Below are 26,078 nucleotides of genomic sequence, written 5' to 3'. Positions count from 1 at the left end.
ATAACCATGTGCTATGCAGTGCATAAACATGTGCTATACTGTGTATACCCATGTGCTATACAGTATATAACCATGTGCTGTACAGTGTATACCCATGTGCTATACAGTGCATAACCATGTGCTATGCAGTGCACAACCATGTGCTATACAGTGTATACCCATGTGCTATACAGTGTATAACCATGTGCTGTACAGTGCATAACCATATGCTATACAGTGTACAATCATGTGCTATAGTGTATATCCATGTGCTATACAGTGCATAACCATGTTCTATACAACGTATAATCACGTGCTATACAGTGTATAACCATGCGCTATATAGTGTATAATCATGTGCTATACAGTGCATAACCATGTTCTATACAACGTATAATCATGTGCAATACCGTGTATAACTATGTGCAATACAGTGTATAATCATACGCTATACAGTGTATACCCATGTGCTATACAGTGCATATCCATGTGCTATACAGTGTATAATCATGTGCTATATAGTGCATAATCATGTGCTATATAATATATAATGATGTGGGCTATACAGTGTATAATCATGTGCTATACAGTGTATACCCATGCGCAATACAATGTATAACCATGTGCTATGCAGTGCATAACCATGTGCTATACAATGCATAACCATGTGCTATACAATGCATAACCATGTGCTATAAAGTGCATGAGCATGTGCTTTACAGTATATAATTGTGTTCTAGACAGTGTATAACCGCGTTCTATACAGTGCATAATCATGCGCTCGACAGTGTATAACCATGTACTACACAGTGTAAAACGATGTGCTATAAAGTGTACAACCGTGTGCTATGATTTTGAACAATACCCTCAGCAAAAGCTTTCTGAAACCCAAATACATCACATCCACCTATTCTCCCTCATCTACTCTACTAGTTACATCCTCACTAAGCTCTAGTAGGTTTCACAAGTATGATATCCTGGTCATTAATACTGCATGCTGACTGTGTATCTGTTGATATTTTTACATATCCTGTCACCGTATCCTTTACAATAGACTCCCCGGTATTCCCCTTCTCCTGATCCTAGACTACCTGGTCTCCCTCCATTCTTTTTAAATACTTTGGTTGCATTTGCCACCCTCCAATCTGGTGGGAATGCACCAGAATGTACACACGTTTGGAGGATGATAACCAATGCATCCAGTATTTCCTTAGCATACCTTTGGTACACTGGGATATCGATGATCAGGCCCTGGGGAGTTACTAACTTCCAGTACTGTTAATCTCTCTAGAACCATTTCTGTTACTAATACATTTCTTTTTAAATTCATCTTGGTCCCTGTATCTTTTAAGCAACAGAGCTAACCAATAAAACCACCTTGTCCATAAGACCCCAATCCCAACTTCACCAACCTCTCCTCGTAACTGAGAGTTTCATCTCAATGGAGTTAAACTTAAGGAAAGGAAGCTACCTGACACCAATTAAGACCTCCTTAGTGGATTTGGTACGTCGATAAAAGTAACCGTGTTTTATTTTCACTTTATAGGAAACATTGAAGAAACTGATAATCATGCCGTGAGGGTATTTCATGAGATTAGGTTCCTCCTGTTCGTGCTGTCTAGGTTTGAAGAGCCTCATTTCTGAATCAGGATTCATTCTGTCGCCTGTTGCTGATGGTTCAGAAAGATCATATGTCGCAGCGTGAGATGTCATCAGAATGCTGTTAATTTTCATGGCGATAGGCTCTTCCTCCATTATCAGTTCATCAGTGCCCACAAGTTTTTCCACTGTATTGGGTACTTTTGCAGAAAGGTCTAAACTGCTCCCTGATGATTCTGCTGAAGACACTGTTGTACTCAATAATTCTTCATATGATGTAGTTACTGTCAGGTCACGCACTATGTCAGTCACACCATGCTCGCTATCCATTGCTGTCTCTTGGTCAATGCTTGGTTTTTCACTGCCATCAGCGTTCACACCCACTTCAGTCTTTGCTGCAACACTCTGTGATGTTCCATTTTTGGTGAAATTGTCCATGTTTGTTCAACCTTTTACCCTTCCATTTGTCATCTGTGTGCAAAAAGAATGTCCAAAAACAATCAGCATTCTAGGGTGGGGTCACCATTGGTCAGAAAACAAATGGGAACATCCACATAACACCATGGCACCAGCAACTTGTCACCCTGAGGCTGCAGGCTCAACTGGAGAGGTTCAGCTCCTGGCTCAGCAAAACCTGCCCAGCAGAACCAGCAGAACTGTGATGGGGACCTCTCCTGGTGTCAAGTTCTTTTTTCTCCTTACACACTTGATGCAACTGCAACATGCCAACTTCTGTGAACAAACCACATTTTATTAAGCAAGTGCAGTACAAGCTTTGGAGAAATCGTGAATACTCCTCGCCACGCCTCCGAGTCGTGTCCAGGGGTCTCTCTCTAGAGGAACCTTTAACACACACCTTGCAGGGCTTACAGGGTCATGGCAAAAGCCCTCCCTGAACAAAGGAAACAGTCTTTCCTTTATACAAAATATTTACCTCACAGTCAGTAATGCCCACAAAACAACCCCCAGTCACTCCGTCATAGTCACATGCCACTCAAGATACAACATAGTGACCACCTCACCTCCAGAGACAGTGTGATGTAAATCATCCCTGGTTGGTCAAATCTGTTGCAAATCATGTTTTGTAACTATAGGGGAGTAGTCAAATTCCAACTGTAATGTTCTTATTGAGTTCTGGATGAAAATGTAAATCATCCCTGAATGGCAAGGAAATGGCCATGTCAACCTCCCACATTCCTTGTACAAAACAAAGACACACCATCTTACCCCCCAGCGCATTCAATTTCTTGCAGCTCAGTAGACAAAATTAACACCTTAATATCTCACTGTTGTGGCTGAATGCAGCTCCAACAAGGCCCAAGCAGCTCAATACCTCCAGGAAATGGCGAGGTATCTTATTCACAAGATGTGGGCATGACAGACTAGGCCAGTGCATATTATCCATCCCTAATTGTCAATTAAAAGTCAACCACATGCCTGAAGCCTGGGTAAGGATGGCAGATTTCCTTGCCTAAAGGATATTATTGAACCAGATGGGTCTTTTACAATTGATGGCAATTACATGGTCACTGCTCCAGATTTGTTTATTGAATTTAGATTTTACCAACTGCCATGGGGCCTTAACCAGTGCATCACTGATCGGCTAAAACAGTCAATCCTTCCATCAGCAGCAGTGCCCCACAGAGACACCACTGTGCATCATCCACAAACCTAGCTCTTTCACAATCACCTCATACTCATCTGGGACTAGAGCTAAGGGCATGGAAGACACAGCTAAAACGAGTCAATCCCTCCTTTCTCCAGGAAATAGTGAAGGGTTTAGTTTAATAATTCATTCATGGGAAGTGAGCATCACTGGCTGGGTCAGTATTTATGATCCATCCTTAGTTGCCCTTTGAGAAGGTGGGAGTGAGCTGCCTTCTTGAACCGCTGCAGTCCATGTGCTGTAGGTTGACCCACAATGCCCTCAGGGAGGGAATTCCAGGATTCTGACCCAGTGACACTGAAGGAACGGTGAGATATTTCCAAATCAGGATGGTGAGTGGCTTGGAGGGGGACTCACAGGGGGTGGTGTTCCCATGTATCTGCTGCCCTTGTCCTTCTAGATGGAAGTGGTTGTTGGTTTGGAAGGTGCTGTCTGAGGATCTTTGGTGAATTTTGATGAATGTAGTGAAGATACTTCCACACGTGAGAGGCTTCAAACTGTGAGACCATCAACATTAAACAGTTACTAACTAATCCCATCAGAAATTCAGGAAAAGCACTTTCATCCAGAGGATGGTGAGAATGTGGAAATTACTTCAATAGGGAGTGATTGAAGTGAAAGGTTTTGATACATTTACATTTTGAAATAGATGAGGGAAGAAGGAGTAAAGGGATATGTTGATAAAGTCTGAAGTGTCTTCACTATGGATTGTAATAGATTGAAAATGATGTATTTTCATTTCAGTTGGAGGTTAATCAGAGCCTGTTACCCACAACTCTCCTGCCCCATGTTTACATCACATTGGAACGGGATTAAAAAAAAGAAACTCACTTCAGAACGGTTGGTGCACCTGCTCCAGAGACAAGGAACTGCATCCGACAGCTGAGATTGGGCTTGATCATCTGATTCAGAGAATTTAGGGAGATGATGATGCCACCAATCCCCTTGAAACAAGAATAAAATTAAAGAGATAGAAATGATGACCCAAACAAGGAGGATGAACAAGAAAGATGGATAAAGAGGCCTTCCCATTCCTAAAGGTTGAACATTTATTCAACAGATGCATTGGAATTACTAAGGAGTCAAGTGCAGGAACATGTATTATCAAAATGCAATCCAATATACAGGGGCAGGAAATAGTTAACAATTGGAACTAAACTAAAACAAACATTTTTAAATTCCTTTTAAAATTTAATATTTGAGCAGAATCGTATTTTGCTAGACCACAAAATTCCAGTAATGACCCAATCTGAAACACAGGGCAATATGGAGGGAGTGTCACTGTCAGAGGGAGTGTGTTGAGGGAGTGCCGCACTGTCATGGGTCAGTGCTGAGGGAGTGCCAGACTGTCAGAGGGTCAGTGCTGAGGGAGTGCCGCACTGTTGGAGGATCAGTGCTGAGGGAGTGTCACACTGTCGGAGGGTCAGTGCTGAGGGAGTGCCGCACTGTCGGAGGGTCAATGCTGAGGGAGTGCCGCACTGTTGGAGAGTCAGTGTTGAGGGAGTGTCACACTGTCGGAGGGTCAGTGCTGAGGGGGTGATCCTGCTGATTTAAGGTCCTCCCTCAATGCATGCCCACTTTGAGTTAAAGGTGTAAAGTTGTTATCGCAATTTTCCAACCAGCACTCACTGGAAGTGTTGCAATGTGTTTATGGGAGCTCGAGGCTGGAGGTTGTTAGTTTACAGGGAAGAACATGCAGTCCAGCTGGGAACCTCACTCAGCTGCTGGATCCCTGCAGCCATCCCCAGACAGGATCAGGCCCCATCCATCATTAATTTCCTCCCATTTGCCAAAATCTTATAGAACCTTCTCACAGCCTCATTGTGACCTAAAGGGTTTTACTGCCAATGAGTTACCTCTGAAGTCTGCTCATTCCTTTCATGTAAAATGACAGATAAGTTGTACATGGTAACATGCCCAAACTGCAGAGTAACAATGACCAGATTATCTGTTTCTTCACCCTGGTCAAGGGTCATTTTCTTTGAAGAAGCAGGGAATGAGCAAAAGCCCTTGTCACTTCCCATTCTGCTGCTGGAAGCAGAGATTAATCGTCAGCCCCTGGAAGATGATTAACCAATCTGGGTCCCACTGTTCGGGCAGTGTTTAAACCTGGGAGCTCTTACCTGGTGACAGGAGCCCAGTGGAAGGGAATTATTTAACTTTGAGATCCCTCCCTGCCCCTGGAGCCAAGAATCATGATTGGAGCTCACATTGTGATGTCAGACATGGTAATTGGGTTACTGGTCAGCTGACCCATTTTGTTTTGCTGTGATTGTTGTATGGAGTTGCTCTCACTCTGAATTATATTGTATTGAGATATTCAAGACATCTTGACACGGAACATCTTCTTACTGAGTATCCCAAAACTTAATATCTTGATACTAAATATTTTGATACTGAGTATCTTGAAGTACTGAGATATTCTCTATCAAGACATTGATTATTGAGATTTCTGTTTTGAGATATGCAGTATTGATATTCGGTATAGAGTAATCCTGCATCAAGACACTTGGTATCAAATTGTTCTGAATTGAGTTACTTTGTGTCGAGTAATATTGAGTTGAAAGTATGGTGCTGGAGAAGCATAACAGGTCAGGCAGCATCCAAGGAGCAGGAGAATCGACGTTTCAGGCAAGAGCCCTTCATCAGGAATCAAGGGTTTATGCCTGAAACATTGATTCTCCTGCTCCTCGGATGATGCCTGACCGGCTGTGCTTTTCCAGCACCACTCTCTCGACTCTGATCTCCAGCATCTGCAGGCCTCACTTTCTCGTTCTTCGAGTAATTCAGTGTTGATACATTCAGTATGGACAGGGCTTTAAACTGACAGAGAAGGTGCAGGGACAGGGTTCAGGTGAAAGGAGCTTTCCAAATCCAAAGCGAAAAGGTGAAGCACCAGAACAGTATGGAGATGTGGCTGAAGACAACAGGAAGGAGCAGGAAGGGACAGAGTTTAATGAAAATTGCACATCAGCGGATAGGTTTGTATCATTTCGCATCAATCAATTTTGACTGAGTAATTCTGTATTGATTAATTTTGTGTGGGTTACTTTGTATCAACTAATGTTTTATTGAATAATTCTGCATCGAGGAATTTTGGCACAGTCTGGTTGGTTGAAATATAAATATAAGACCATAAGACCATAAGACATAGGAGCGGAAGTAAGGCCATTCGGCCCATCGAGTCTACTCCGTCATTCAATCATGGCTGATGGGCATTTCAACTCCACTTACCCGCATTCTCCCCGTAGCCTTTAATTCCTTGTGACATCAAGAATTTATCAATTTCTGCCTTGTCCCCTTAATCTTCTAAACTCCAATGAATACAATAATATCTGTGTGTGATGCAGTCAAAAGATTCGAACAATTGAAGAACTGAATTATATTACCTCCAGCTTTAACCATTTCAATGTGCTTCCCAACTCACCTGGAACTTTCCACTGTCTTTAGATCATTCAAAAACCTGCTGCTCCATATCCTGATGTGGTTCACATCTTGGGCTTTGTAACCTTGTGCTCTCTGGGCAACATTCCTGGTTCAGTGACAACTTCCTTTCCAACTTCTTGTATTCAACTCCCTCGATGTCCTAGGCTCTTACTATCTCTGTCACCCCCTCCAGCCCCTACACCCCTCCCTATTTCTGTCACCTCCTCCAACCCTCGCTGTCTCTGTCCCCTCCTCCAGCCCACACGATTGATGGTTTTCCCTGGTGTTTTATTGCTGGCTTGTTATCACCATCCCGGTTTCCCTCACTGCACTATGGCCAGCTCTGGCTAAGCCATGGGTCTTGCTTGCTGAATCCTTTAACCTCTTCTCCTCCTTCCTCTTTGTAGATGCTCCTGAAATCTTCCCTCTTTGATCAAATTCCTGGTCATCCAATCCCCGTTTATCTTGTTGTCAAATTTTGTTATGGCCAGCTTTTGTGATACACTTTGTGATGTTTTATGATGTTACAGGTCTTATATAATGACCTTCCCTCCACCATAAGGTCAGGGGTGGGGCTGTTCGCTGATGATTGTACAGTGTTCAGCAGCATTCGCAACTCCTCAGACACTGAAGCACTCCATGTTCAAATGCCGCAAAAGCTGGACAATATCCAGGCTTGGACTGACAGTGGCAAGTAACATTCACAACATACAAATGCCAGGCTATGACCATCTCCAATAAGAGACAATCTAACCACCACCCCTTGACATTGAGAAGTGTTACCATCACTGAATCCGCCACTATCAACATCCTGGGGCTTACCATTGGCCAGAAACTCAACTGAACTCACCACATAAACACCGTGGCTACAAGAGCAGGTCAGAGACAAGGAATACCACAGCAAGTAATTCATCACTTCACTCCCCAACTCCTGTCCACCATGTACAAGGCACAAGTCAGCAAGGTGATGGAATACTGCCCACTTGCCTGGATGGGGGCAGCTCCAACAACATTCAAGAAACTCAACACCATCCAGGACAAAGCAGCCTCGTTTATTGGCACCACATCCACAAACATCCCCTCCCTCCATCACCCGACGCTCAGTAGCAGCAGAGTGTACTGTCTACAAGATGCACTGCAGAAATTAACCAACAATCCTCAGACAGCTGACAAAACCGTGGATGCTGTCATTTAGAAACTAAAACAGAAATTGCTGAAAAAGCTCAGCAGTTCTGGCAGCATCTGTGGAGAGAAATCAGAGTTAACGTTTCAGGGCCAAGTTCTGAGGAAGGGTTATTGGACCCGAAATGTTTACTGTGATTTCTCTTCCCAGACCTGCTTAACCTTTCTGGTAATTGCTGTTTCTGATTCTCAGACAGCACCTTCCAAACCCATGACCACCGTTCATCCAGAAGGACAAGGGCAGCAGATACATGGGAACACCACCCCCTGCAGGTTCCCCTCCAAGCCCCTCACCATCCAGACTAGGAAATATATGACCGTTCCTTCACTGTCACTGGGTCAGAATCCTGGAATTCCCTCCCTAAGGTCATTGTGGGTCACCTACAGCACATGGACTGCAGCGGGTCAAGAAGGCAGCTCACCCCCACCTTCTCAAGGGGGCAACTAGGGACAGGCAATAAATGCTAACCCAGCCAGCAACATCTCATCTGATGAGTGAATAAAATAAAATACAAATCATTGTCGTTTTAGTTGTTAGGTTTGTGGTTCTATAACGTTCACACCACAGGCAAATTTGCACTGTTACCCCTGCAGATGGGAAGGCTATCACCTAAAGGGACTGAGCTGACTCAGAGGTCAGCCCCTGGCCTGTTATCTCACAGCCTGTGGGTCACTTTCATTAACACTTTCCCGAGATGATGCTGATTGATTAAAATGAGGAAATGATGACATTTCCTACAGCAACTCGTTATCAGTAAGTTTTGATCATAAACTTATTTCTTTTCTCTTACAGCATGAGTTAGATCAAAATTACACACATGGACTACATAAACTTTACCATCACAAAGAGGGAGGCCATTCAGCCCAACACCTTGTAGTGGTGCTAGCTCTTCAGGCAGAGCTGTTTAAACTGATCCCATTTCTCTGCTGTCTCTCCATATTCTTTAATGCTCTTCCTTACCCAAATACCTGACTATCCCCCTTTGTGTCAGTCCCCACATTGTACCAAGCTGCTGGGTGAACAGGAGAAACTCAGTAACAACCAGACAGGCCCGTGCTGTGGAGTCAGGAGAGACCTCAGGCCTGGGGAAGGGAGGAGAGGGGAGGGCTGGAGAAGGCCCTCATGGGGAACATCCATGTGGAACCCTGGGGTCAAACCCGGGGCTGTACTGAGAAGGAGGGAGAGTGTCCCTGCACATTCTGTCAGCAGGTTTAACCCCTGGTGATGCCTATCCCCCCTCTGTAAAGCAGAGGGAACGGAGACTGAAAACAGTCATTGTGCGATCTGAGGATGGAAGGGATGTTTATTTGTTTACCTGGTTCCCAGGCAGAAACCTGTGTGGCTTCCTCTTCTGTTTATATTCAGAGTGACAAATTAGACAGGGCTGACCCCAACCACTGAACCCAGCACAGGCAGAGCATCCCACAGCCTCGCCATTCCTATTTTAAGTGGGTGTTGTTTCCCTTCATGAGTAAGATTGGTGGGAGACGGAAGTTCTTGCGAATGAATCATTTCTGGAGTAATGAGTTTCATACAGTGAAGTGGCCAGGGTTTTCTGGGGAATTGAGTAACTTTCTCACTGAATAGAAAACAGCCAATCTCTGCCCAAACCACCTCTCACTTGCCTGGACCATTCACCAGGAACAGTCAGCTTTGGCAGTTACTCAATAACATCAGTGAAAGGTCAGACATTCTAATGACCTTTCTACTATGGGGTCATCACCCCCCCCCCCCCCCCACACACACACACATTGTGCTTCATCTGAGGCTGTATATATTTCTACATATCCTGCTCAAGCTGATGGGAGGTGATAGTGATGGAAGGGTGCAGTGATCACACTGTCCAGGTGCAGTGAAGGAATTCAGTCTCCACCTTCATAAAAAAACTTGCATTGACACTGGGCCTTTCATAAAAGCTGGACATCCTGATGTACCTAGCTGCCACAGTGTGCTGGCAAGAGGTACAAACACCAAGGCAGCAACTTAACAAATAATCTGTCCTTTGTGATTTTAGTTGGTGGCTAAATATTGACTAAGATCTCATGAGGAATCTGCTGATCAAATTTAAATTAATGGCTGTGAGGTCTCTTATGGCCAGATAAAATAGCTAGCACCTGAAAGGGTTAGCTGACACCATGAGATAAGCTGCATACATCTTGATATAACTAGTGTATGTGTAAGGAAGCTCCAGCTTTAAGTCTATGTGGCAAGGAGTAATGTAAACTAGCTCTTAAACTAACCTGAGGTCTCATTAGAGACTGCGATGTAACTGTTAACTGCTGTGTAGTAAACCTATTCTGTTCAGTAAGACTGAGCTTCTCTTCTCCTGAAGACTTTATGTGAACTGGGGATGGCACGGTGGCTCAGTGGTTAGCACTGCTGCCTCACAGCGCCACAGACCCGGGTTCGATTCCAGCCTCGAGTGACTGTCTGTGTGGAGTTTGCACATTCTCCTCGTGTCTGCATGGGTCTCCTCTGTGTGCTCCGGTTTCCTCCCACAGTCCGTACATGTGTAGGTTCGGGTGGGTTGGCCATGCTAAATTGTCCATGGAGTCCAGGGATGTGTTGGCTAGGTGCGTTAATCAGGGGTAAATCTAGAGTAATAGGGAGGGGGAATGGGTCTGGGTGCGTTACTCTTCGAAGGGTCAATGTGGACCCTACTATTGTAGGGAATCTAATCAAGCTCCCTTTCTCATTTGGTTATGGTAACAACAATCAGGAGGACTATTAGCACCGAATCTAACAAAAGTATCTCAGGTGGTACTTGGTGAACACAACCACAACATATACCAGAAAGGACTCCCTGTAACATCGCATCTGAAAAGCCAACATGCCCAATTGTCTTGAGGAAGGGTCACTCGACCTGAAATGTTAACTATGATTTCTCTCTTAGATGCTGCCAGACCTATTGAGCTTTTCCAGCAATTTCTGTTGTTGTTTTGTCCAACAGTGCAGCACTCCTTCCTTACTGCCCTGGAGTGTCAGCCTAAATAATTGTGTGCTCGACTTCAGCTGTGAGATCAACTCAATGACTCTGTTTCTCTCTATCTTCCTCTCTGCAGGGTTACAGGGATAATGCTGGGGATGGAGGGAAGGGGTGTCGATGTGGGGTGCTGCTTGGAGGGGCAGTATCAACTCGATGGGCTGAGTGGCCTGCTTCCACACTGTCAGAATTCTATGATTCTATCAAGTTCTACCCAACAGAATATATCCAGCATTTTCTGTTTTGATTTCAGATTTCTAGTGTTTGTTGTATTTTTGCTTTTGGACAATAGTCATATGTTGTTTTTTCATTTTTATATTCCCACAGTAAATGCTTATGTACTTTATTTTACACCCTCTTGTCAATAGTGCAGGAGTGCCCCTACTGAACAGAAATGTAATTGCAGTGTGACATGTTTACTCACTAAATCTCCACGATCAATGTGGATGCAGGACTTCATCACAGCAGTTACATACCTGCACTCTCAGACAAGATTCAGACCATTTGATTGCAAATGTTTACATTAACTAACCTTCCAGAAATAAAATACTGATGAGGGTTTAAGAAATAGTTGGAACAAACATGGTTTTTAATTTCAGAACAAGCACTGTTTTCTGAACATTTGCTGAGGTTTGGTTAAGGATATTTATTTAACGTCCTCCTCCACAGCAGAAAAAAAAATTCCAATAAAGTAAGTACGTTCTTATTTTTTGTGTAGAATTTTATGTTTCCCACAGCTTGGTCTAAAATACAGTAATGCCAGTGTGTACTTTTTATACGTGGCCACAGTAAAAATAAACCCAATCTGTTTTTGTGGACAGCTTGGGTACCATGTCTAACTTTCAATCAGGACCAAGTGGAGAATAAAAAAAAATTGCAAAGCTGTTTAAATATAAGAAACCATTAAACGCTCTGAATAGCAAAGAGGGTGCTTGTTTGAAAAGTGAGTCATTATAACTCACTTTAACAGGCCCTATTGGAGGAGAATGGGTGGGACATTCTGCACATTCTGCAGTGAGTGAAAAGGGATTCTGAAACGTAGGTGTGTAAAACCAGAATTGTGCCTGATTTTCTCAGTTTCCCAGTTGACGTGTTGGGTCATTGGCTTTCAGTGTCTCAGTGACTGATACGAGACAGATCATTATCACATCACGGAGTAATCCTCATTGTAGTCAGCTCCTCCTCACCTCGGTAGCAGGGAGTAATTGTCGATCAGACTGCCTTGCACACTGTTTAATGGACATTGCTCACTTAGTCTTGAGTGTAAGATACTGGCCCAGCATTTGATGTCAAAGTAATCGTTTTGTTTGATAGATCTCATTACTATTTCAGCTTAAATTGTCCAGCAACTTGTGATGAGGAAGCTACTCCCTATCAATGTAAAGGGCCACTAGTTACTGGATAATTTGGGCCATGCACCTCACAGGAGGTCAGCTCTGTGTTGCCATGAGTTTCAGAGATTTGATGCTTTTTGTCCATTAAACTCACTGACTCCTTCCCAATATTTTTCCATCAGTCAGATTGGTTGGTCATGATATCACATTCCTGCTTGTGGAATCTTACTGTGCACAGGCTGATTTTCCTGCATTGCAATAATAATAATAAAAGTGTCTACCTGATTGTTGTGATGGGGGGAGATTGGGAAGGCATCTATATAAATACAAATTGTTTCTTTATGTATTGCACATTGATCTATGGTGGGACAATGTCCCAAACCAGCTGGGAATCCAATGATGGGAGAAGCTCTGCTGGATATTTTGCAGAATTCCTGGTGCATCCTTTGCAGATAAATCCCTGGAAAGTGTTCACACCAACAACTCTGGCTCAATACAAAGAAGTTATCAGTCTTCACTAGAAACTGAGAACTCTGTTTCCAAGAACAGAGAATGGGTTGGGATCTAAAAGGTTTCCAAAATGTCTAAACATTGTAAGACAATACGTATCCACCTTTTGACCAATCAATGCCAAGAGGTGATAGTTAACACATTAGACAAGTTGTGGTCAGATGGACTGTGAGATAACAGATACAGGAGAGGACCAGTTTGAACATCCTTTTGCAAACACCAATCAATGTGAAATTTGAACCTGATTTTGAAAGATTTTTATTAATCAAAGACTTTTAGGCGTTTCAGGTAATGATGATTATTTGGCTTCTAACTTCCTGCCACTTCAACACAGGAATGTATTCCCTGGTCACTGTCTCTGTCTCTGTCTCAGGCTTGTTGTAGTACTCCAGAGAAGCTCAACATTTCATTTTCCATTTGGGAACGCTGAGTTTGATTTTACCCACTCCACACCCTGCTATAGCATGGGTTACTTTCAGCACAGACTACTCATTCTCTACTATGCTCAGCTCCGCCTGCCCAGCCATCCACAATCCCCTGGTTTACCTACCCCATTCCTCTCTCTGTCTCTCTCTCTCTGTCTCTCTCTCCGGGCTCTCTCTGTCTGAACTCTGTCTCTGCCTATCCACTCACCTCTCCCTTCTTCCTCCTCAACTCCCAACTTCATCATCAGCAATAAATTCCAGCTACCATCGGTTCTGTAGAAGGGACACCAGGCTCGAAATATTAACTCTGCTTTCTCTCCACAGATGCTGCCAGCCCTGCTGAGTTTCTGTAATGATTTCTGTTTTTGTTTTAGATCCCCAGCTGCTGCAGCTGTTTAGTTTGTGTTGGTGGTGATCTAGAATTGGATAACACAACAGTGGAGGAGGCTTGGGGGGCTTTTCCCAATGTTTCTGTGGTACATGAGCATCATCCCTCTGTCCGTCACCTCATTGTATCAATATCCTTCTGCTCCTTTCCATCTTTTACTTATTTCCTTTCTCGTTAAATCTATCTGCAACTTTCACCTTAACTGCTGTGACCATAAAAACCAGGGGGTCACAGTTTAAGGAAACTGGGTCAACCTTTTAGAAATGAGCTGAGGAGAAATGTTTTCACCCAGAGAATGGGGAGCCTGTGGAATTCTCTGCCACAGAAAGCAGTTGAAGCCAAAACATTGTGTGTTATCAGGAGGGAGGTAGATAAAGCTCTTGTGGCTAAAGGAATAAGGGATATGGTGAAAAGCAGGGACAGGCAATTGAGTTGGATGATCAGCCATGATCATAATGTATAACAGAACATGTTCGAAGGGCCGAATGGCAACTCACATCTTTCCACCATTCAATATCATCATGGCTAGTCTGAGTATGTTCTCAAATCCCCTGTCCTGTCTGGTCCCCCCTTGATAACCCTCAACTCCCTCATCAAACAAAACATCTGTCTCACTCAACTGTGATTATATTCAATGACTCAGCTTCCATTGCTCTTGGGGAATGAGAATTCCAGAGATTAATGACTTTGAGAAAAGGAATTCCTCCTCCCCTCCATTTAAATGGGAGGCTCCTTATTCTGAAATTGTGTCCTCTAGCTCTGGACTTGCACTTTATCACCCCCAACCCCAGAATCTTATTGTCTCAATAAAATCACCTCTTATTGTCCTAAACTCCAATGAGCATATGCCAAGCCTTCGCAAACGTTTCTCATAAGACAAAACCCTGATCCAAACCCTAAAGACCAATCTATGAACTGTTTCCAATGCAAGAATATCTCTCCTTAAATAGGAGACCAAGCAATCCACATTACTGCAGGGCTGGTGTCACCATTATCCTGTACAGCTGCAGTGAGACTTCCCTCTCTTTATAATCCCTCCCCTGCACTATAAAGGCCAACATTCCCTTTACCTTCCCGATGCTGTGCTGTACCTGCAATGTTGACCTTTCCTGATTTATGTACAAGGATCCCCAGATCCCTCTGCTCCACACCATTCTGCAGTTTCTCTCCATTTACACAATATTCTGCTTTTCTGTACTTCCTACCAAAGTGGACAATTTCACATTTTCCCACATTATACTCCGTCTGCTAAACTTTATGGTCTCTCTGTCTCCCTTTGCTACCAATCCCCATATCATCAGGAAACTTGGTGACATGACGATTGGCCGCTCGATCTAAATCACTGTAAGAGTTTGTCAATAGTTGAGGCCCCAGCACGGAGCCCTGTGTCACTGGTGACAGTTTTCCAAATGCAAACAATGACCCACTTAATCCTGCCTCTGTGATTTGTCGTCTTTATATCGTTTATGTTAATATACCACCCCCAACAGCATGAGATCTTGTGCAATAACCACACGCCTTTTGGAAATCCAAATGCAGGTACATCACACCAACTGACCGCACTTCATTGACCTGATTTGTTACATTCTCAAAGACGCAAATAAATTTGTCAAATATGACATCTCATGCACAGAACCATGTTGACTTTGCCAGGAGATATGATTAACTGACCCAGAGTTTCCTGCCTTCTGTCACCTTCCTTATCTTGGATAATGATGTAGCATGAAGTTCTTTATTCCTCTGGGATCTTTCCCAGAATCCAGTGAATCCATTGGATTTTAGAAGATTACAATCAATGCACCTATTATTCCCACAGATCATCTCTCAAAGCAACTAGTCAGCAGTTAGCATGGTCAATTTTACGTGTAATTAACCTCAAAAGTCAAATACTTTTCCAACTCTGATCACATTTTCACTCTTCAGAATTGACGTGATTCTAGATGCCAACAAAAACAAATAATTAATGATTTGGTTCAAAATTAAAGCTAAGCATTATATACGTACAATCATCTGTGTTTTTAAATGATTTTGTGGAAATGCTATCTAAATGTTCTGGTTGATGTACTGTTCAGCTCCATTGTTACTGAAGCAACATTGCCCGGGAGAAGTTCTAGAAAGTTCTGCACAGGGGCTCCTTTCTAGCCCCACCCCTTCATTTCAACCCTCCAATTGCAATGTAGCCTTCTTTCCCCCATTCACATGGCTTCATTTATCGATGTGACCCAATCATGTGAGGGGTTGTTGGAAGGTCCTCTCTCCTCCCACTGACCCAGAGGTTGAAAGGAAATTGGGCAAGTGTTTGTGACTGGGCCTGGCCATGACTCAGTGACTGGTTTAAACTCTCTCCTTCCTTTGAGATGTTTTTTGCATCTTCTATTGTAAAATCCATTATATAATGTTTCCTGCCATTTTGTTATTAAATTATTATTAAATTCCATTGCAACCTCTAAAGTTCCAATGTCACACTTTTCCCTTCTATGTTTTTAAAATTCAGTCACGTGATGTGGCTGAGCAAGTATTCATTGTTCATCCCTAACTTCCCCTTGAAAAAGCCATGCAAAGCTGCCTTAGAACATAAAGAATGGAGCAGGAGGAGGCCATTCAGCCCCTCAAGCGTGTTCCATCATCCAATGGGATCATGGCTGATCTGTGGTTTAACTCCATATACTGGCCTTTGGCTCATACCCCTTAATACCTTTTGCTGAACAAAAATTTATCCAATTCAGATTTAAAATTAACACCTGATCCTGCATCCATTGTGGAAGAGAGCTCCAAAGCTCTCCCACCCTTTGCGTGTAGAAATGCTTCCTAACATCTCTCCTGAACGGTCTGGCCCTCATTCTCAGATTATGCCCCTCATTCTAGAATCCCCAATCAGTGGGAATAGTTTAACTTTATTTACCCTGCCTTTTCCTGATAATATCTTGGAGACTTCGATCAGAACACTCCTTAACTTGTTCAATTCTAGAGAAAACAGGCTTAATTTATATAATCTCTCCTCACAACTTAATCTCCGAAGTCCAGAGCTCGTTCTTGTAATCTTACATTGTACTCCATCCAAGGCCATCTGTCCTACCGAAGGTGTGGTTCTCCAACTGGGGTCGAACCAGGGGTTTCTCTAACTTCAGCATAACTTCCGTATCCTTGTATTCCAGTCCTCTCGATATAAAGGCCAATGTTCCATGAGCTTTCTTGATTATTTTCTGCACTTGTTCATGGCATTTTATAAACTATGCGCCTGAATCCCTGAGTTTCTTTGGATGTCCACTGTATTTAACTTCATAGCATCTAGAAACTAGCCTGGTCTATCCTTTTTCAGTTAAAATGGATACCCTCACACTTGCTTGCATTGAAGTCCATCTCAGTCCCATTCACTTAGTCCATCAATATCACTGTGTAATTTTATGCTATCATCTACACTGTCTGCAATGATGCCTAAATTTGTGTCAGCAGCAAATTGGAATAGATGGTTTTATATGCCCCTATCCATTTGCTAATAAATAATGAGGCCCTAACACAGATCGTTGTAGGAAACCAACAGTCACATCCTGCCAACTTCAGTACTCACTCATTTTCCATTTTGTCTGTAGCCTGCCACCCAACCAAGTTCCCAGCCATGTTTGCCCTCAATTCCATGGGCCTTGGCCTTAGTTAAAAGACTCTTGTGTGGGACTTTATCAAATGCTTTATGAAAGTTCATTTTAACAGCAGACATAGACATTCCCCTGTCTACTACGTTAGTCACCCCTTCAAAAAATTCAATCTCATTTCAGCCTCAATGCTTCTCTCCATTACCATTCAGCCCATTACTAATTAAAAATCTGTCAACCTCCTCCTTAAATTTACCCAATGTCCCAGAATCCTCCGCTTTCTGGGGCAGTGAATTCCACAGATTCATGACCCTTTGAGAGAAATGACTTCTCATCTGTGTTTTAGATTTGCTGCCCCTTATCCTAAAACTGGGATCTCTCATTCCAGAACTTTCTCGAACAGCTGCAGTCCATGCACTGTACGTTGACCCACAATGCCCTTAGGGAGGGAATTCCAGTGACAGTGAAGGAACAGTGATATATTTCCAAATCAGGATGATGAGTGGCTTGGAGGGGAACTTGCAAGGGGTGGTGTTCCCATGTATCTGCTGCCCTTGTCTGTCTAGATGATAGTATTCATGGGTTTGGAAGGTGTAGAACATGAAACAACACAGTGCAGAACAGGTCCTTCGGCCCTTGACGTTGCACCGACCTGTGAACTAATCTAAGCCCATCTCTCTACACTATCCCACATCATCCATGTGCTTATCCAAGGACTTTTAAATGCCCCTAATGTTGCTCAGTTAACTACATTGGCAGGCAGGGCATTCCACGCCCTTACCACTCTCTGAGTAAAGAACCTGCCTCTAACATCTGTTTTAAATCTGTTACCTCTCAATTTGTAGTTATGCCCTCTCGTACTAGCCAATGCCATCATTCTAGGAAAAAGACTTTCACTGTCTCCCCTATCTAATCGTCTGATCATCTTGTATGTCTCTATCAAATCCTCTCTTAGCCTTCTTCTTGCCAATGAGAACAGACCCAAGTCTCTCAGCCTTTCCTCATAAGACCTTCCCTCCAGACCAGACAACATCCCTTCCCAAAGTGCATCACCTCACATTTAGCTGCATTGAACTCCATTTGCCACCTCTCAGCCCAATTCTGCAGTTTATCCAAGTCCCCCTGCAACCTGTAACATTCTTCCAAACTGTCCACTACTCCACCGACTTTAGTGTCATCTGCAAACTTACGAACCCATCCACCTCTGCCTGTGTCTAAGTCATTTATAAAAATGACAAACAGCAGTGGTCCCAAAACACATCCTTGTGGCCCACCACTAGTAACTGAGCTCCAGGCTGAATATTTTCCATCAACCACCACTCGCTGCCTTCTTACAGAAAGCCAGTTTCTAATCCAAACTGCTAAATCACCCTCAATCCCATGCCTCTGTATTTTCTCCAACAGCCTACCATGTGGAACCTTATCAAAGGCTTTACTGAAGTCCGTGTATACCACGTCCACTGATCTACCCTCATCCACATGCTTGGTCACTTTCTCAAAAACCTCATTGGGGATTGTGAGACATGACCTGCCCTTGATGAAACCATGTTGCCCTGTGGCATGTACCTAGTCCTTTCCATCGCTAAACTGAACATAATCAAATTGTGGTCACTGTCTCCAAAGTGCTCACCTATCATTAAATCAAACACCTGGCCTGGTTCATTACCAAGTACCAGATCCAGTGTGGCCTCCCCTATTTGTCGGCCCCTCGACATACAGTGTCAGGAAACTCTCCTGTACACATTGGACAAAAACTGATCCATCCGATGTACTAGAGTTATAGCATTTTCAGTCAATGTTGGGGAAGTTACAGTCCCCCATAATGACCACCCTGTTCCTTTCACTCCTGCCCAGAATCGTTTTTCCAATCCTCTCCTCCACATCCCTGGAACTTTGTGAATGCCTATAGAAAATTTCCCAGCAGTGTGACCTCTCCTCTCCTGTTTCTAACCTCAGCCCATACCACCTCAGTAGACAAGTCCTCGTCAAAAGTTCTTCCAGCCACTATTATACGGTCCTTGACTAACAAAGCCACACCTCCCCCTCTTTTACCACCTTCCCTGATCTTAATGAAAGATCTAAACCTTGGAACCTGCAACAGCCATTCCTCACCCTGTTCTATCCATGTCTCTGAAATGGCTACAACATCGAAGTCTCAGGTACCTATCCGTGCTGCAAGCTCACCTACCTTATTTCGGATACTTCTAGCATTGAAGTAGACACACTGCAAACCACTTCGCTGTCTGCCAGCACATTCCTGTGACCATGAAATCCTGTCCCTGTCCTTCCTACTCTCATCCTCCTGTGCACTGCAACTACACCACCGGTTCCCATCCCTCTGCTGAGCTAGTTGAAACCCACCCGAATAGCACCAGCAAATTTCTCACCCAGGATATTAGTATCCCTCTGGTTCAAGTGAAGGCCATCTTGTTTGTAGAGGTCCCACCATCCCCAGAATGAGCCCCAATTATCTGTATACCTGAAACACTCCCTCCTGCACGATTCCTGCAGCCATGTGATCAGCTGAGATCTCCCCTTGTTCCTTGCCTCGCTATCATGTGTAATTGTAGAAGAAGCTTTTACAGTCCATTTTTTAGATCTTTTCCCTATTCTATCTGCTCCATGGAATGGGACAGACAATGAAATAAAGGAATTAGAATTGGACAATGAGGCAAAGGGGAAACAAATGCACTTGGCAGTTCATTTCCTTGTGTTTCCCCCAGGTCAGTGCTGGGGGTTACTAACCCTACAGGATAGTCCTGGTGTCTTCAAGGAAGAAATGGTCAGCAGCAGGAAACTGCTGTGTGAAATGGCCACATTGTGTATAGAGGCCAGTAAATACAAATTGTGGGTTTACTTTTCATTTTTTAAAATGCTTGACTTTACTAGCTGTAAAAAAAATGTTCTGAATAGAATGAATAAAGACTTGTTTGATTGAGTGAGGTGGTTGAAATAAAGCTCTCAAGGTCTCAAAGTCTCTAGGAATAAGTCCAATTAAAGCTGCCATTCCTAAAGTTTGTGAATGATGTTCCAGCCACTGCTCTGTGGGTGACTGCCTGGTCCCGTCCCTCTTTGGCAGAGTGGCTATCCAAATTCAGCTTCAAGTTAACGTTCCAGAGGGCAGCTCAGAAAACATGTCATATCCAGGTATAAGTTGCAGAAAACGCACTCCCTTGTGTCTAGACTAAAGACATGTTTGCAAAAGTGATGAACAATTCAGTTAGCATTATAAACTCATTCCTGTGGCTGTGTTGGCAGACTGCTGTCTGTTTTAATCTAGAAGGGTGTCCAAAGAGACTATCTACAAAGTTTCAAAGCTGCGGGCTGGGGCGTTTGGGAGATCTTAACACTCTTCCTAAAAGCTTTTTGAAAAGTGACCAATCTCAGATTCCAAATTTCCTTGATCATTGTTGCATTGTGTACAAATTGGAAATAATGTTCCATTAAATCACAGCTGTACGGAATTAGAATCCTTACTGGACAAATTGAACCAAATTCTATTCCACGAAACGAGAGAAAACTTCTACCAGTCCCACCCAAGACTCTGGGTCATGTTCCCCACCCATCTCCATTCACCCACTGCACCATGTTCACCATGTTCCCCACCCATCCCCATTCACCCACTGCACCATGTTCACCATGTTCCACACCCAGCCCCATTCACCCATCGCACCCTAATGCTCCTTGTCTGGCTATACCTTGATTTTAAAATTCCTATCATCCAGTTTTCAAGGCCACCCCCCCTCCCCCTGATAACCCTGAGATCTCTGCACTTCTCACTTCTCCCACCCATTCCATTTTCTAATCAATTTAATACAGGCTGTGAGTTCAGTTTGCTTTGGAACTAAGTTTCTGTATTCCCTCCCTAAAACTCCCTCCTCTTTTCAGACACACCTATCTGTCTTTCACTCAGCTTTTGTTTGCTAATCGTTTTTGTGGCAGTCCGGGGCCATATCACCACATAACAACGCTATGTCAATGCAGACGACTGTTATTTAAATCAGAAATCTCTCAGACGTGAACTTTATTTCCAAAACACAATTACATTCTCTATAAAGTGTACTATGTCGCTCTATTCCAATTTGGCATAACAGCCAATAAATTATATAAATCATACAGGATCTTGTTTCTCTGCAATACAACTGATAGATGTAGAAATAAATCTGTCTGCGGTATTATCAGCAAATAATCAACATCAATGCAATACCTGTAATTCCAAACTGTTCAAATGTTGTTCAGTTATTGACTTTACTGCATACATTTCCATGCTTGGTTGGGTTTGAGGGACAGAACACAGTTTCTGAACAATGTAAAGGCACACTAAATCCTCTGAGTGACAGGCTGATGCGAATCAGGGCGATGACTGTTCAGTGCTTCCCAGCACGTGGCCTCAATTCAGAAAGGCCAGTGAACTGTCACGTACCTGCAGATCGTCACTGAAGAGACAACGCCCCATCTTAATGTAGAGCTCGGCAAGGTAGATGGCCCACACTTCTCTCCTACAACACACTGCTCTTATACTAGTCAGATATAGCAGCTTAGGTAAAATCAGTGACATTACTGGTAAAAGGCAGCTATTAAGGTAGATGGCCCTCAGTTCTCTCCTACAACACCCTGCCCTCTGAGCCTGCAGTGAGAAACTCTGTTAGATACAAGATGACCTGAATGTTAAGTGCCAAGAATCCTACGTTTGGAGTGATAATACTTTGATTCCTTTCAATTTCTCCGGAGCAGCAACACCAACTCTCAGGGATTCAGAGATCAATTCTCAATGAATCAGAGTTCAATTTTCAGGGATTCAGAAATCAATTCTTGGTGATCAGAGAGGTCAACCCTTGGGTAAACATTAGGGGACACTCTTAGAGATGATGAGGAACTGAAGAGGTTTACTGAATATCCAAAACCCAGTTCTCTCCCATCAGGGAGCAGAATGCATTTTTGATAACATTCATGAGGGAAAAAGACACAAGAGCAGGACACTCAACCATTAACAAATAACTAATTAATATCAATAGATACAGTTTATTCAGGGTAGTGGAGGGAGTGCATGAGAGCAGTGTAGGTGTGGGAGCTGTGTAAGTGTGGGTGTGGGAGTGAATGGATGGGGTATTGAGTGTGGAGGTGTGGGAGTGTGCATGGGGTGAATGGATGGGGTGTGGGTTGTGTGGGTGTGTATGGGGGTGAATGGATGGGGTGGGGGGATGTGAGTACCCTTCCAAAGTGCTTCCTTGATTGTAAGTCACATTGGGATTTCTTGCCACTCAGCATTTGTTATCTAGTGACTAACATCCCCATTGCACCAGCAGATCCAGGTTCAAGTCTCATACAAGGCACTAGCTGACCATTGAAGGAACATTTATCACGGGTTGTTAGAGAATCCAACAAAACCCCTTTCTGACTCGCTCCTAGTCGAATAGAAGCCTAAGCTAGAGCTCTGACCAATTCTTACATTCAGTGGGAATACAGAGGTTGTCCACCTCACATTCACCAGGATGTTGTGTAGACAGTGGAGGATGGTGTTGTTATAATTTGTTTTGTTTCAGAATTGTTTATTCCAAGCTTTTTCACATGTAAATAGCCCAGTACAGGTTCAATAACAGCTTTATTCCAGAAGACATAGGAGTGGAAATAGGGCCATTCAGCCCATCGAGTCCACTCCACCAATTAATCATGTTATGGGCATTTCAACACCACTTACCAACACTCTCCTTGTATCCCTTAATTCCTTGCGAGATCAAGAATTTATCAATCTCTGCCTTGAAGGCACCCAACGTCCCGGTCTCTACTGCACTCCAAGGCAATGAATTCCACAGGCCCACCACTCTCTGGCTGAAGAAATGTCTCCTCATTTTCATTCTAAATTGACTCCCCTCTAATTTTAAGGCTGTGCCCATGGTCCTAGTAACCCCGCCTGACGGAAACAACTTCTCAGCGTCCACCCTTTCTAAGCCATACATTATCTTGTACGTTTCTATTAGATCTCCCCTCAATCTTCTAAACTCTAATGAATACAATCCCAGGATCCTCAGCCATTCATTGTAAGCTCGGCCTACCATTCCAGGGATCATCCACGTGAATCTCTGCTGGACACACTCCAGTGCCAGTTAGTCCTTCTTGAGGTGTGGGGCCCAAAATTGGACATAGTATTCAAAATGGAGCTTAGCTAGAGCATTATAAAGTCTCAGAAGCACATCACTGCTTTTATATTCCAACCCTCTTGAGATAAATGACATTACATTCACTTTCTTAATCAAGGTCTCAACCTGCATGTTAACCTTTAGAGAATCCTGGACCCAGATCCCTTTGTACTTTGGCTTTATGAATCTTCTCACCGTTTATAGAATAGTCCATGCCTGTATTCTTTTTTCCAAAGTGCAAGACCTTACATTTATTCATGTTGAATTTCATAAGCCATTTCTTGGACCACTCTCCTAAACTGTCTAAATCTTTCTGCTGCCTCCCCACCTGCCTGCCCGCCGAACTTCAAATCATCGGCGAACTTCACCAGAATGCCCCCAGTCCCTTTGTCCAAATCATTAATATATAAAGTGAACAGCTGCAGCCCCAACACTGAACCCTGCAGGACCCCACTTGTCACCGGCTGCCATTCCAAAAAATCCCAACTCTCTGCCTTCTGTCAGACAGCCAATCCTCAATTCATGCCAGTAGCTCACCTCGAACACTATGGGCCCTCAACTTACTCAGCAGCCTCCTGTGAGGCACCTTATCAAAGGCCTTTTGAAAGTCTAGGTAGATAACATCCACTAGGTTTCCTTGGTCTGACCTACTTGTTACTTCTTGTATTCAATCTGAAGGCACTGATTGCAAAGTGTCCCTTTGGCTGCTTTTCGAAAGGGAATGAATGAATTATTTTATTGTCACTGGTGCTCTACAATGAACAACACCGTAAAATACAATGGAAAGCTTCAACCAGCGCCACAATCCGGTGCCATTTGAATATTTTAAGAATAAAAAGATAAAGCTGAAAGAGTCCATCTTCATTTGGCCACTTCCACCATGAGTCCTAAGTTGGCTCACCAATGACGACTGCTCCACCACCCCTCTGCTGCCTGCACTGGACCCACCACCAAAGGAGTTGCTGCTCTTCAGGCACCATCTCTTCATCTCTGGGCCCACCTCACTGACAGGAAGAAGAAGTTGTAAAAGAAAAAGTAAAAGAGAAAGAAAGAAGATAAAAAGAGTGAGGAAAGAAGTCAGGAAGCAGCTGGTCTGCAGCGGATGGGTGCAGGAGCCTGAATGCTGCTTACCTTGTCAGCGCCGCCATCTTGAATGCTCGGGATCAGAGACACTGTGAGAGTTTGCCATCTGCTGAAGGTTTGAAATGAATGGGTGATATTGGCCTTGACACAGGGAGGGGAAGTTACAGTGACAGTGTCACTGCACTAGACATCTGGAAGCACAGGTTGATGCTGGGGACCTTGGTTCAAATCCCATCACAGCAGCTGCTGGGATTTAAATTGTCCTGGGAAAGGGTTGATGAAGAATTCTGGCCAAAATGTCAACTCTCCTGCTCCTCGGATGCTGCCTGAGCTGCTGTGCTTTTCCAGCGCCACACTTTATCAACTCTGACTCTCCAGCAGCTACAGTCCTCACTATCCCCTGGGGGCGGACGCTCAATTAAAGGGAAAAAAATCATGTGGAGTCTGGACAGAGCAGGAAGGGACAAACAGTTCCCATTTGGGAATGGGCGAAGAATCAGAGGGCACCAAGCAAGGGGCACCAATTGGCAGAAGGAGCAATGGTAAACTGAGAGTAATTTTGTTCATGAGCAAGTGATTGGGGTTTGGAATGCACTGACTGAGAATGTGGCAGAGGTTACATCAACTGGAACTTTCAAAAGATTGCCTAAGCAACTGAAAGCCAAAGAATGTACAGAGTTAAGGGAGAGCATTGTGAGATGGGCCAAATTATTCTCACAGACAGCCAACACAGACACAATGGGATAAGTGGCCTACTCTATCCTATAACCATTCTGTGGGTCCAAAATCTTATGAAGCACATTTTCCAGTTTATTTTAATGAGGGGGAAGGATAGAACAGAACAGAGAGAAATATAAAACATTTCACAGTGCTGGAAATGCAAAAAGAATAAAAGCCATTTCAAATTAAATCTGCAGCTTGTGGAAAGATCACTGAGTTGGCCAATCCTTGCTGTCTGGATTCTGATTATGTACTTTTAGCTCTAACTCAAATCTGACTGATTGTTGTTGGCTGAGTGCCAACAATTCCCGACCTCATATTGAAGTTTACTTGGGCTGTTTGTTTCTATCTGTGCTGTTCCAGCCTGGGGAAAGACCACAACAAACTAGACACCAATTGTGCAACTACAAAAAAAATAAACATAGCAGATTTCAAACAATACCCACTGATCCCCTGGGTGTTGCTGGGATGTGAAAGTATTAATGAGAGGGTTCAAGGATATCATTATTTTGAGAGGCTTAGATAAACTATGATTGTGTTCAGTTCTGTGGTGGATGGGATAGCACTCTCTCACATGTTACTCACAGGGTTGTGGTTTCAAGTCCCAGACTGACATAATGTGTATAAACAGAGCTGACACGCCCAATATGGTCCTCAGGGAGAGGTGGAGAATTCAAAGTGAAGCTATCAATGGTGCATTGATTACAATTGGAGATACACCAGATTCCAGAGACAGGGCACTGCTGAAGTCTCAAAGATTACAGGGTGGTGGGGGATTACAGAGATGGGATTGGTTATCAAACGCGTTACAATTGTTCAAATGATCTCCTCTGAATTGAGAGAGCTGCAGTGTACATCTTTTTCAGTTCTGTTCACCAGCACAGGACCTCTGTTCATTTCACTGAGTCTGGGGGAGCTTCTCAAGCAGGAAACACTCCCGATAATGACATCACTCCCAAATCCCCTCATTCCCAACTCCCAACTCCCACCCCACTCCCAAATCCCACCTCACTCCCAACCCCCATCATTCCCAAATATCACCTCACTCCCAACCC

General features: G+C 43.7%; 1 protein-coding gene across 1 annotated transcript in view; it reads right to left on the bottom strand.

Moving 5' to 3' along the window:
* Window positions 1-1,569, bottom strand: part of LOC122539266 (broad substrate specificity ATP-binding cassette transporter ABCG2-like) — a 25,031-nt gene extending 23,462 nt beyond the window's left edge. The window contains exon 1 of the mRNA XM_043673968.1: window positions 1,451-1,569. Within this exon, the coding sequence (XP_043529903.1) occupies window positions 1,451-1,569 (119 nt within the window). The remainder of the gene's footprint in view (window positions 1-1,450) is intronic.
* Between the last annotated feature and the right edge of the window lie 24,509 nt (window positions 1,570-26,078).

The sequence above is a fragment of the Chiloscyllium plagiosum genome, chromosome 32 (genome assembly GCF_004010195.1).
Source record: "Chiloscyllium plagiosum isolate BGI_BamShark_2017 chromosome 32, ASM401019v2, whole genome shotgun sequence".
Lineage (NCBI taxonomy): Eukaryota > Metazoa > Chordata > Chondrichthyes > Orectolobiformes > Hemiscylliidae > Chiloscyllium > Chiloscyllium plagiosum.
The sequence above is the reverse complement of the archived record's forward strand: the minus strand, read 5'-3'. Positions and strand labels throughout refer to the sequence as shown.